The sequence below is a fragment of the Neomonachus schauinslandi genome, chromosome 12 (genome assembly GCF_002201575.2).
Source record: "Neomonachus schauinslandi chromosome 12, ASM220157v2, whole genome shotgun sequence".
Lineage (NCBI taxonomy): Eukaryota > Metazoa > Chordata > Mammalia > Carnivora > Phocidae > Neomonachus > Neomonachus schauinslandi.
The window spans coordinates 76,508,288-76,521,343 of record NC_058414.1 but is presented as its reverse complement, the minus strand read 5'-3'; the positions used below and the strand labels follow the sequence as shown (position 1 = coordinate 76,521,343).

The 13,056-nt window shown below is 38.7% G+C and overlaps 1 protein-coding gene across 1 annotated transcript in view; it reads right to left on the bottom strand.

Moving 5' to 3' along the window:
- Window positions 1-13,056, bottom strand: part of CPED1 (cadherin like and PC-esterase domain containing 1) — a 265,972-nt gene that overhangs the window by 232,064 nt on the left and 20,852 nt on the right. The window contains exon 2 of the mRNA XM_021699370.1: window positions 6,371-6,554. Coding sequence (XP_021555045.1) covers window positions 6,371-6,554 — 184 coding nt within the window. The remainder of the gene's footprint in view (window positions 1-6,370; window positions 6,555-13,056) is intronic.

The window sequence follows — 13,056 nt, the reverse complement described above, 5'->3', positions numbered from 1 at the left end:
CTAAATCACAAGATGGGTGCTTGACCCTAAATGCTTTCTATGTCCACAAGCCACAAAAGCTATATGCTTACTTTCACGTGTCCTTTATTGGACAGCATTTTGTTAGGTAATGCTATGTGTTTCATTGTTTTATGGGATATTAAACCCTCAGTGAATCAGTCATCACCGCTAGGCAGATAACTCACAAATTCTCATCTCCTGCCCTGGCCTCCCTGTTTTCTTCAGTTTTTGGTAAATGCATTCAGATGAAAAGCTCAAGGCACCTGAGACTAAATATGCCTAGAACTAAACTCATCCATCCTCCTCCAAAATCAACAGACAGTAACATTGGTAAATGTGACAGAGGAGTCTTAAAAGCAAAAGAAGAAAAGAACTCTGAAAAATGGACACAAGCACTAAAAGCCCCAACAGGTAATATCAGCCCTATATACTACCATAGTTGTAGTTGAATTACCTTTATATAAGAACAGATCTGAGCATAGGTAGAATATCAGTGTACCTATAAAGTTACATAAAAATGGAAGGCTTATCAATTAAGTTTTAATGTGAATTCTCTGAGGTACTTCACTATTTAAGGGGCTCAAATATTGGGGCACCTGGGTGGCTCAGTCATTAAGTGTCTGCCTTCGGCTCACGTTATGATCCAGGGTCCTGGGATCGAGCGAGCCCCACGTCGCGCTCCCTGCTCCACGGGAAGCCTGCTTCTCCCTCTCCCACTCCCCCTGTTTGTGTTCCCTCTCTTGCTGTCTCTCTGTCAAATTAAAAAAAAAGGGGGGGGGCTCAAATATTGGTACACTATGTTATCTTCATTTATTCAGTTGTATTCAATAAATATTCATTGTGTGCCTCTAGGTGGAGGGCATGGTTTTAAGTGATAAGACGAACAGACATGGTCTCTGACCTCAAGGAACTTATAGATTTTTTTCTTAATGAGGGGTCTTTCCCAAGGGAATGGTCCAGGAGACTATGTGTTGGAATTTCAGGAGGGTTTAAAACCCAGGCCTTTCAATGGGAACATGTAGGTTGATAAAGAGGGTCTTGAAATCACCTATCAAGTTCATTTATTACAAAATATCTATTAGCAGCACCCCTATGTTCTTCATATAGAACCCATTTTAAGTGTACCTCCCCAGAAAGGAATCTCCATAATCTCCCCTCTGGAATTAGTTCTTGACAGAAGTAATGATATTATCTCCCATTCCTGGAGTGCCCATAATGTGGCATTCATAGAACAATCCAAAACAAACAATTCCCAGAGAAAACTAGGGCTTTGAGAGGTTAAGTAACTTGTCGAAGGTTATATAACCATTAAAGGTAACACTAGAACTCAACCCAGGTTTGATCTTACTCCAAACTTAATTCTTTTTAATTACCACAGTCTACTACCTCCCCAAGAAAGCAATTACTATGGTTAAGCTCTTCTTACTTACGGGTAATTTAAATCTCAACTTCCTTATAGGTTCTTCTTGAATACAAATAAACTAAAGAAAAAAAAACCTGAAATATGCTTTCCATCACAAGAGCTAAGCTTGATCTGTAGTAGTTGCTTCTTTTCCATACAAACCCCAGAAACAGCTTTTGGCAAGTAGCCATTATAAATAAACCTTCAAAATTAAACTAAATTTCAAATTGTACATGGATGTGTTGGACATTTTCGAAAGTGAAAGTGAATGTAAATATAAATATAGGAGGATAGAAAACTATTAAATTATAAGCTGGGAAGGAAATAGGTTTTTTCTTCTCTAACATATTTTCCACAACATTAAGTAGTGATCTGTATCTCTCGCTCTATTAACTATATCTTTTAATAGTGCTTCCCAAGAACACAGCTGGATAAATTACAGTGTCCTTATTAGGGAGGGAAAAAACCATGAAGCAACATTATTTAAAATGGCATTCTCCAGAACACAATGTATCAAGTTTAATATCAATACAAATATCGATAAATGCTATCACCATATTAACTCTAGCCCTTCCTAGAAATGCCTTTGTCATACCATGCTGTAATGTTATATTCTCAGCTCCTGTTGGAAGGTTGCTGTATGAACTAAGATATGACATCCACTTCATCTGCCTCCTGACCCATTACATAACTTAGGTTTGTTTTCTTAATAATCCCTTCAAGAAATGTGTTTTAAATATACTACTTGGGCATGTGGGTGGTTAGGGGAAGGAACTTCATGTTCCCTTCTTTCTGAGAGTAAAATTTCCATTCTTTTCCTTGTTGCTCTCGATATTTGCAGGCTCAAGCCAAAATTAAGCTTCAATTATGGTAACTAAGAGGAACATCCTGACTGAGCCCTAACTTTCTATTTCCATTTTAGTAATGTTATTATTATATGTTTTATTGTAAACCATCAAATCCTTTTTGAATGAGGTTTGGTATAAGTTACAAAACTAAACTATCTCAGTCCTAGAGTTTAACCATCAGCTTGGGATGGGATCAGATGACACAGTATTAATCTAGCGACATGGGTCAGCAAACTTTTTCTGTTAAGGGACCAATAAATGTTTAGTCCATAAGAGCCATACCATTTCTGTTACAACTACTCAGTTCAGCTATGGCAAAACAAAGCAGCCAAAGACAGTATGGAAACAAATGTGTGGCTACATTCCAATAAAACTTTGTTGACAAAAACAGGCCACATTTGGCCAGCGGGCCATCGTTTGCCAAACCGTGGCGAAAAAATCGATATGGTCTTCCACTTTTTGTGTTTCTTCAAAAAAACATTCCACGTAAAACCCCCACGTTACAAAAACAAGAGCAATTTGAAACCATAAGAATGACCAATTCTGTAGCGAGTTGGCATTTGTTTTTCACAGGGACTATATAATACATTTAATTTAGAAGTGCAAGGTGTATTCAGAAGTGAAGAGAAAACTGATAAATATGCACTACTCTTCAAGTATACAGAAATAACTCTGATCCAATGATACAACCTACTGAGACAGGGTCTCACGGACGACATACTACTTGGATGTTACCATGGGAATAGGTTAAGATCTTTCGGAAAACATCTGCTTTCTTTTAGGCTACTATACTATTCCATGGACTAAAGCACTGATTACTAAGTAGTGAAGGGCAATGATTGGTGGGTGCTTCTCTCTTTTCCTTTAGAGAATTATATGTTCTTACAAATGCAGGGACATAAGATATATTTTTCCAAAGCAGGAGACTGAAGGACGATAAAGTATATGTCTTACGTGCTGCTAAGTTTTATAGGCCTACATCTGTAAAGACAATTGTCCTCTTACTGTTTTCAAAATCAGCCTAAAGATTAAATGCTTGTAAATACCTATATGGTTAATACTTAAGTAGTAAAATGGCATTATAGCAAGCAGACTTTTGCATTGTTTTATTCCCAGAATTAAGTCTAGAGATTGCTATGTCTTGAACCAGCAGTATATCCCTTAGGATAGTGTGCCCCAGTGGGATATATATCAGAATCATATGTGTCTGTTTTTAACATATAAACTTCTGGGCCTCACTCCCAGACTATTGAATCAAAAAATAGTGGCTGGGCTTTACGTCGTCTCCTCCCAGAACTCTGATGGGGTGGACAAAGTGACTAAATTCTCACCACATACTATCATGAAGCAATATCATTATTGCCTTCAACAGATAAGAGAACCAGAGCTCAAAGAACCTAACTTGCCTAAAGTTGCATACCCGCAGCCCTACTGTCTTTCGGGATAGAGTCACAGACTTCTGTTATATCACTAGAATGGAATTAACCAGGGAAAAAAACCATAATGCCCACATTCTAACTTAGAACCCGAGACTGTTTACTTTTCCTTTCAAGGAATGTTTACTAAATAAGTAGTAGGAAAGCTTAATAAAATATAAAGCCCAAATGTTATTCTACAAAAACAGATTATCCTTAATAATAGTGGAATGTTGCCTGGCTATGACCCTTTTATTTTTTCGATTTTTATCCATTTCTGGCCTTAAAAGTTTAAAAAAAGAAAAAAAAAAGTAGCTCCAGGCTGGAAAGAGGCCGCCAGTGCTTCAAACGATGGCATAGAAAGAGGTCAGCAGAACTGATTGGGGTCAGATCAGAAGAGGAGAGAAAAGCAGGTAAAATGGATAGGTAGAATAGGAAAATATTATTTTGTATTTATTTTCCTCCAACCAAGCATGTATTTTATAAATGTCTCAAATCTGCTCCTGGGCACTTAGTAACATTTGTGTTAGTACCTATTTTTTTTTTTTTAATGTAGTAGCTTCAAATTTCAGTTTAGCAGAGAGCAGAAGCTGCAACAGCAAAGTTAAAGACAGGAGGGGTAGGTCTCCCGATCATTCTGAATTGCTTCCATTTCCCCCAAGATGCTCACCATGGAGAAATTAAGTTTAAATGCGCAAATATAGCACCATACTTTCTGCTGCCGTACATATGGTAAAGTAAGCATGAGGTGAATATGGGAAACAAAAGAAAAACGAATTTGACAAGAATCAAATCTTTAGAAAATATTTTTATAGTGAGTGCCTCAATGCAAACACAATTTAGAGATTAAATCTGTGGCCATGGAAAATAAACTGCAATAAAAAAGTGATTTTTTTCCTACATGTTAGAAAATCAAGGAAATGTTAGATTATGGTCACAGAACTTTTTTATTTCAGGTATTTGAGGTTGCCCTCACAGTGAAAACTATAAAATTGGATGAAAAACCAAAAGTCAATTTTGCATACTCATGAAATTGCTACCCTTCTTGAGGCCTTATCCAGGAATAATATCTTATTAGACGGAGTCGAAGAAACCAAGAAAGAATGAGGAAGTGGATGTTTTACAAGATGAGGGAATATGGGGTAAGTGAGCCAAATCAGCATTTACACTGACAAAGTCTGGTGACACCCATCTCGTTATCTTATGCTGGGCCCAGCAGCTGCTTTGGCTGCCAGAGTTTATTGCCTTCGGGCTGTCTTTGCACTCTTCTTGATATTTGGAAGATGCAAAGTCATCCTCCGCGTAAAACTGACCCAAGGACATTAAGGGAGAGAGCAGACGTATTCCTTCTGAATTGCAACTGGACAGAATTGAAGATTGGAACTGAACTGAAGTTGAAATGCACGGAGAACCCACCTTGTGCCCCTGCACAGTCAGGAGCAGCTTCAGGGAGGCAAAGAACACAGCAGTTTTGGACACCAGCGGTGTGTCATCACGGCCGGAGCTGTGCACGCCTGCAGGTGCACAGCTCCCGGCATGCAGGTGGTGGGTACAAAATCACCTACTGCAGGGATGGGCTAAGATGCTTTATGGGATGAGAGGGAGACTCAACATTTTATATCTTTCCTTAACACAGATAAATGGCTTTTCTGACAATACCATTTATGGATGCTCCAGAACTCTCAATTGGTCCTTCTTAATAGAGCCAAGCACAATGCAGTTTCTAAAATTCATTTTCAGCCCTCTTTGATATTCCAGAGCTTTCACCTGCCCTTTGGTTTTTCTCATTTGCTTCCAGAAGCCCAGCGCTCTAGATTACCATAGGACTCCTAGGGGACAGGGCCCAGCAAATGGTGTTCCTGAAGACCTGTCCTCATGGCCCATACTCGGCAGGTTTTTAGAACCTTTGTTTTCATCGAAGTGTATCTTTTTGGGCCCTATCCTCCAACAGCTTTGCTAGCTTAGCAGCTTGCACCTTCACAGCCAGTGCGGCGAAAGGTGAACATGGTGAAGGGGAATGGTGGCTAACTGTTCCCCTCACCTCATTCATTCAGTGGCATCAGCTAGCTCTTGAAAGAGCAAGGTGGAGTGTATCTGCTCGGGAAATGTTAGCTGTTATTGCTACTGCCCTTTCTGACCCTCATCATCTCCTCAACTTTCTTTTCAAATACCTTGTTTAAAAACTTGTCTTTTATTTCTCACTTCAAATGACAGAAATAAAAGTACTTGACTAGTAATAGTTTGTGTGATAAATATCCATACTTCTTTCGCATTTTAGAGCCAATCTGTGAATCACATTTAAGCTGGCTTCTCGAAACAATTTCCAGCACATTCTACTTGCAGTCAGATGAAGTGGCAATTTTCTTAAAATATGGAGCAGTTTGGTGCTGGGCAGAACATGTATTCAGGCTCATAAACATAAACATTTTTTATGTAGCATTTAAATATGAACTATGCAACTCCAAATGCTACAAAAATATAAACAAAATAATTTCAGGAATAAAGAAATATAGCTAAAGAAAAATTGAGAGGAAGCCAAAAAGAAAAAAAAAAAAAAAAGGAGCCAAGTTTTCTTTGATGCAAGAAAGTTGATCATGGGTAAAAATTTGTTTTTATAAATTTCTTTAGGGAAAGAATGTAGCACACTCTAGAAAGTGTTTCACATTACATATCAAGCAACTTGGGTATTTACTTCTTATTCTGACCTTTTTCTAGCAGCCCCAGCCCAAGGCCAGCACCGAGCCTTTCTTCAGCGATGACAACCATATAGCGATGCTGAGTGAGAATGTGCTGGTGGAGCTGAAGCTCTGTTTTGCTGAAGGAAGGAGGCCTGTAGAGTATGGCCCTTCTGTCATGGCTGCCAAAGTGTGTCTCTATTGATTGCTCCATCTAAAAAAAACAAAACAAAACAAAACAAAAACAAGAAAGAAAGGAGACATAAAAATTCAAGAGGAGGAAGTAGCACACTGTCCTTGAAGACATCATTAATGCAAATCAAGGACCATTCCAAAAGTTATCCTGTCAGTTTTTCTCTGGAAATGAAAGACGGATTCTCTGAAAGGCTGGCAAGGACAAAGGCGACCTCATATGCAAGAACTGAAGGTGAACTGAATTCTTCTCACTATTACAGAGATGAAAATTTTAGGCCATTAAAATATAGAGGTCCTAGAGGAATACTATTACATAGAAATACAGAGCTCAACTCTAGCTGAAAATATAAATTAATACCAATGCCTTTCATCTGCATTGTGCTTATATAAAATATTTGCAGATGCATTATCTTCTAACAGTGCTTTTTAGGTAAACACAGGAGAGGAAACCGACTCAGAAAGGATGGATTTTGTGCCAGCAGGACATGTTCAGGAATGGGGAGAGCTGAGAAGCAAGCTCCAAGCTCTTTGGAGATACATAATGCTGCTCAATCATGATGCAGCAAAATTGGAATACACCTCAGTGTGGCAGGGTGGCTCCCTGTCCGCGAAGAGTATCATAATTTCAGGTTCTTCCTTCCATAGTTTATTGCTCCTCCAAATAAATTCTTTCTCACACCGATGTTTGAAATTCCACTAACAAAAGGAATTTTCCAATTGACAAGTAGAAAGAATGCTGATATTTGAGTTCATTATACGGTATAATAGCTGACATTGGGTATTTTCCTGAAAACTTGAGATTAAACCTTAATAAAGTAGACATTTTTTTGTTACCAGGAGCGATGAGATTGGATGGGGGTTAGAGCAAAAACTGGGAGGCCAAAGAGAGGAGACAAAGGAGTTGGGGGAGGATGATGAGGGAAAAGAGATAAAAAAACGAAACTGGGAATCCAAATAATTTACAGGAGTACCTCTGAATCAAACTGTCCACTTTATAGATCTAAAATATATGGACCATGTCTTTTCACTACTTAAATTTCTTCATTACTTCCCATTACTGATAGAATCTATTCCAAATCTTCATCAAAGAACACAAGGCCATTCAAACTTAAACCCTGTCTTTTTTCTCTGGTCATACCACAATCTTAATTATTCCCATTCCTGATCCCACCCTGTTCTTTCATACACATCCCCCTGTGCCTTCTACCTAAAATTCCTTCTTCTTTCTCTCCGTTCGTCCATCTGACTAGCTCCAAATCAAACATCACCTCTTTTGGAAAGTTTTCATTGAAATACACCCTTCCATTAGCACTTATGAAAGGAAGTGTGCATCTCTCCCTGATGTGAGCTCCTTAACAGGCAGTACACATGTACGCATAGTACATGTTTAATAAATGAAGACATCTACAAAATTAATGAGCCACAGTGCTCTATCAAGATCTTTGAAGATATGGGTGGAAAGAAAGAAGAAACAGATTTCGATTATAAACCCTCTGAGGTCAGGAACCATATCTTAGTTTTCATTGCATACAAATTATTGCCATCTGTAAATGAATAGACAAAGCAGAGTGCCGTGCAGGAGAACACAAACTCTGGAGAGACTGCTGGCTTTGGATCCTCTGGTTCCACCAGCACTCTTTGTGTGACCTTGGACAATACCTTCCTCCTATGGGTGCAGTGAGGACTAAAGAGTTACTATCTGTGAATGGCTTAGAACTGTGCCTGGTATATGGGAAATACTACATATGTGGGTTTTTTTTTTTAAGATTTTATTTATTTGAGAGAGAGAGGGAAAACACAGAGGGAGAGTGAGAGGGAGAAGCAGACTCCCCGCAGAGCAGAAAGCCTGACGTGGGGCTCGATCCCAGGACCCTGAGATCATGACCTGAGCCAAAGGCAGATGCCTAACTGACTGAGCCACCCAGGCGCCCCTATATATGGGTTTTTTAAAGATTTATTTATTTACTTGAGAGAGAGACAGAGTGCACACGTAAATGGGGGGAGGGGCAGAAGGCCAGAATCTCAAGCAGACTCCCCACCAAGCAGGGAGCCCAATTCGAGGTGCGATCTCAGGACCCTGAGATTATGACCTCAGCCAAAACCAAGAGTTAGACACTTAGCTGACTGAGTCACCCAGGCACCCCTCTATATGTGTTTTTTAAATAATAATATAAAGAGCAAAGAGTCAGAAAACTCTTTCTGAGTCTAAGCTCTGCCTGGCACACGGTAACATAGGCGTTTAATATGTGTGTGATGGATTTAATAGAAAGGAATAGAACACTAGCTAATCACACCTCCCCTGTGTGGCACTTTGGGCAAACATGATTAATTAGATATTTTCCCTTGTTAAAGGATACTGTGTTTTATTGATAATGAAATGATTGATTGATTGATTGTTAAGGAAACTTTTTAAACTCAAAAATTTAACTGCAGACTGGGACATGATTTCCCAGCCAATATCATTGTTTGTCACAGTAAACTTACAAGAAAGAGCCTTTGAAGTAAAAAACAGGTTGAGCCTCTGTACACAGGACTTAGAGGGACTAGCAGCCCACAGGAGGCCAAAATAAACAAACACGCATCTAGGTGCAAGGGAAGACAGATGCTTCCAAATATATCAGTGTCACTCAGGCGAAATGCACAGTGCCAGAATTCCCTTCTCACATTATTTTCTTTCGTAATCACAGGATGCTCTTCTCTATTACAGCTGGCTCAAGTAGAGCAGTGATTTCACATGAGGACAGTGTATTTTCAAACTTTACGTTATTATTATTTTGAAAGATACATCCCTCCTCCCCCCAACCCCCCCCCCCCCCCGGCCAGTAGCTCTTACCAGTGTATCTTACATAGAGCATATTGTAAATAAAGTAAAATTACTGGCCATATTTTCTAATGACCTTTACAACATAGACTGACGTTTTAACTTGCATCTCAGACTACAAGAATAATGGGAAGTGAGCTTGTCGGTCAAATTATGTTGTATTATCCTGTAATACAAACTGCTCCTGTCCTTGTCATATTTATAACACACTGTATCAGCAAAATGGCCCAAGATCAAGGGGAAGAAACACTTTTAACTGGTCCAACAACAGGTGCACACACTGCATATGTGAAATAAAATCTACATGAATAATTATGTCAACCGCACCAATAAATGTGGGATTATCAAATGCTAGAAGCAGCACTTTGGGAAATGAGAGCTCTTGATTACTCCTACAATTCTAAAGATATATTTTTAGTGGAAGAATTTAACCTGGCCATCACTACAACAACTTAACTTGAGACTCACAGCCCTGAATAGAAGCCCTTAGGAAAGAATGAGTGTTACTGGATGTTAACATTCGGAACTCCCAAGTCACTTCTCTCTCTCCCTTCTTCTAGAAAGAGCTGAAAAATTGTCCCTCAGATATCACTTTGCAGACTATATGAAAGTCATTTTAACTTTTAAAAAGATTTATTGATTTATTTGAGAGGGGGGAAGGGGCACAGCGAGAGGGAGAAGGAGTCTTAAGCAGACTCCATGCTCGTCATGGAGCCCGACATGGGGCTCGATCTCTCGACCTGGAGATCATGACCCTGAGATCACAACCTGAGCAGAAATAAAGAGTAGGACGCTTAACTGACTTTACCACCCAGGTGCCCCTATGAAAGTTATTTTAAAACTGAACACTTTTGGGGAGCCTGGGTGGCACAGTCAGTTAAGCATTCGACTCTTGATTTCAGCTCAGGTCATGATCTCAGGGTTGTGATCTCTGGGTCATGAGATGGAGCCCCACATCAGGGCTCCGTGCACATCCGGGAGTCTGTTTAAGGTTCTCTCGCTGTCCCTCTCCCTCTCCCCTCCACCCCGCATTTGCACTCTCACACTCTCTCTCTCAAATAAATAAATCTTAAAAAGCTGAAAACTTACTATTTTTATTGGAAAGACTTCAAAATCTGAAACTTTTATACCACATTAGATAAAGCAAAAGACAGAATGTTGTAATAAACAACCTGAAGTGTTAGATGCAGCAATGTGAACGAAGAACAGAGGAAGACCAGGCATCCAAAATCTGGATTTGAATTCTGACTCGGCCACTTTCTTGCTTCATCCACGGGGGAGAGTTGTTTTATCTCTCTACATCAGAGTTTTCTCATATGTATAGCTGAAGTAACAAATTCTACCTCATGAAGTTGTATGGGGAATTAAATTAGTTTGCTATATGAAAGTGTCCAACAAAGTATTCCGTCAATAAATGATATCAATTATTAATCAAAATTGAATAATAATATATTGTAACTCTGATTTTCCATTAAAAATTCTATAAGCATTAGGGGGCGCCTGGGTGGTGCAATCAGTTCAGCATCTGACTCTTGGTTTCAGCTCAGGCCCTGATCTCAGGGTTTTAAGATCGAGCCCTGCGTCGGGCTCCATGCTCAGCATGGGGTCTTCCTGGGACTCTCTCTCCCTCACCCTCTGCCCCTCCTCCCTGCACTCTCTCTCTCTAAATAAATATTAAAAAAAAAAAAAGAATTCTATAAGCTTTACAATTACTACAGTTTGGCCTCTGTCATAAAAAGCATTTCTGCAATAAACTATATGTTTCCATATATTTTGATACATGTTTTTCTCTATATGACTCATCACCTTTTTTTAAAAGATTTTATTTATTTATTTGAGAGAGAGGGAGAGAGCACATGAAGAGGGGGGTGGGGCAGAGGGAGAGGGAGAAGCAGACTCCCCACTTGAGCAGGGAGCTTGACACAGGACTCAATTCCAGGACCCTGGGATCGTGACCTGAGCCGAAGGCAGATGCTTAACCAACTGAGCCACCCAGGCACCCAACTCATCAACTTTTAATGCAAACATATAATTTATTTATTATGTTTATTGTCTGTCTCCCCACACCATAAAAGGGGGTAAATGAAACCATATATTTTGTCTATTTTGTTCACTTTTCTTTCCCCAACCTAAGACTACTACTGGGCACATAAGGGCACATAATATATAGTCTTTGAATGGAGGAATACAAACATCTTTTTTTCAACATGTATAAGTCTTGGTTATAAATAGAAAGTGGTGAACATTTGTATTAAGAAACTTATTTCAGCAGAATTTCAAATAGTAGCAAAAATGACAAAAATAAGATTAAATGTTTGAGCAAAGTAATGAATTTGCAGTAGAAAAATCAAATAAAGAACTATATTATAAAATTTTATTTCCCAGTTACTTACAGTATTAAAAAATCTTCAACCAAGACTTACCACAAAAGCAGGAACTATAGCTCTTTAAAATATAGTAAGGATGAAAAATAAAACTTGGATTTTTTTTCACATGACAGAGAAGTGTTTTCTAGATTTATTAAAGTAGCCATGTATTTATGACACATTTTGATGCTCAAATACAAATCATATAGTAGACCTTGGATGTGTGTTATATATAACTAAAAGTCAAATTGCCTTGCTGGTCTAGATCTTTGACATTTTAGAAATATTGCTGAGTCTATCATAGTGAATTATGTTTTAATTTTTCCATTATAAGAATAAAATAGGATTTTTTTTTTTACCCAATGGTGAAATCTGTACTTACTTTAGAGAATTCAAGAAATAACATGGAGTTTTCTCAGATGCATATACTACACATTTTCCACTTAAAAATTTTTTGTAATTACAGGACAGTTCAGGAACCACAGGCTCCCTGGATATGCAAGCAGAGCCTCATGACAACGTTCCTCACCCAAATGAATCTTTAGTTAACCTCTGCCTTTATCTCACAACTGATTAAACTGGATCTCAAGCCCATCATGGAAGGAACACATACTTCTCAGACCTACTCCATGACGATGAGCACCTTCTGATTGCACTCCCAAACTGCACCTTGGGGCTACTGTAACCCATGAACAACCAATGAAAGGCAAGTTTGCTCATCTGTGCCTCTATGTAAGTTTTAAACAATAATAGAAAGACAAAAACGATAAAATTTCAATACAAAAAATGTATTCCCAATACAGCTTTGATGAAATGGCACCCACTTAAATAGCTATTCCCCAAATCCATCACCACCTATTTCTCAATCTATCTTTCCCTTTGGCACTCTTCACAACTTATAGTTATATATTCCTTGTTTAATATCTGCCTCTTACACAAATTTGTATGTTTCATGAAAGCCTAGATGTGTCTGCTTCAGTCATTGTACTTATAGCTTACGATCAGGTTCTAAGTAAGAGGGAATGGATGAATGAATGAGCAAATGAGTGAATGCATGAATGCAAAGTATGAGTTCATTATCTGTAAACATGTGTTTATTTTACTCACTATCTGGTGGAAACATCAACTAGAAAAATCTCAGTGAAAGCTTCGATATTTGCATCTCAAGCCATAAAATATCTATGACTTTTTCATCCCTAATGACTCTCTCCTGCTCTTCGCTACAACCACCCACTCCAACGACTACATCTTGGACTTTGTGGTCCCCAAAACACCCCCACCTCTGAAATTATAAAAGGAGATACTCCATTCTCCGATCGCATTCATGTATTTCC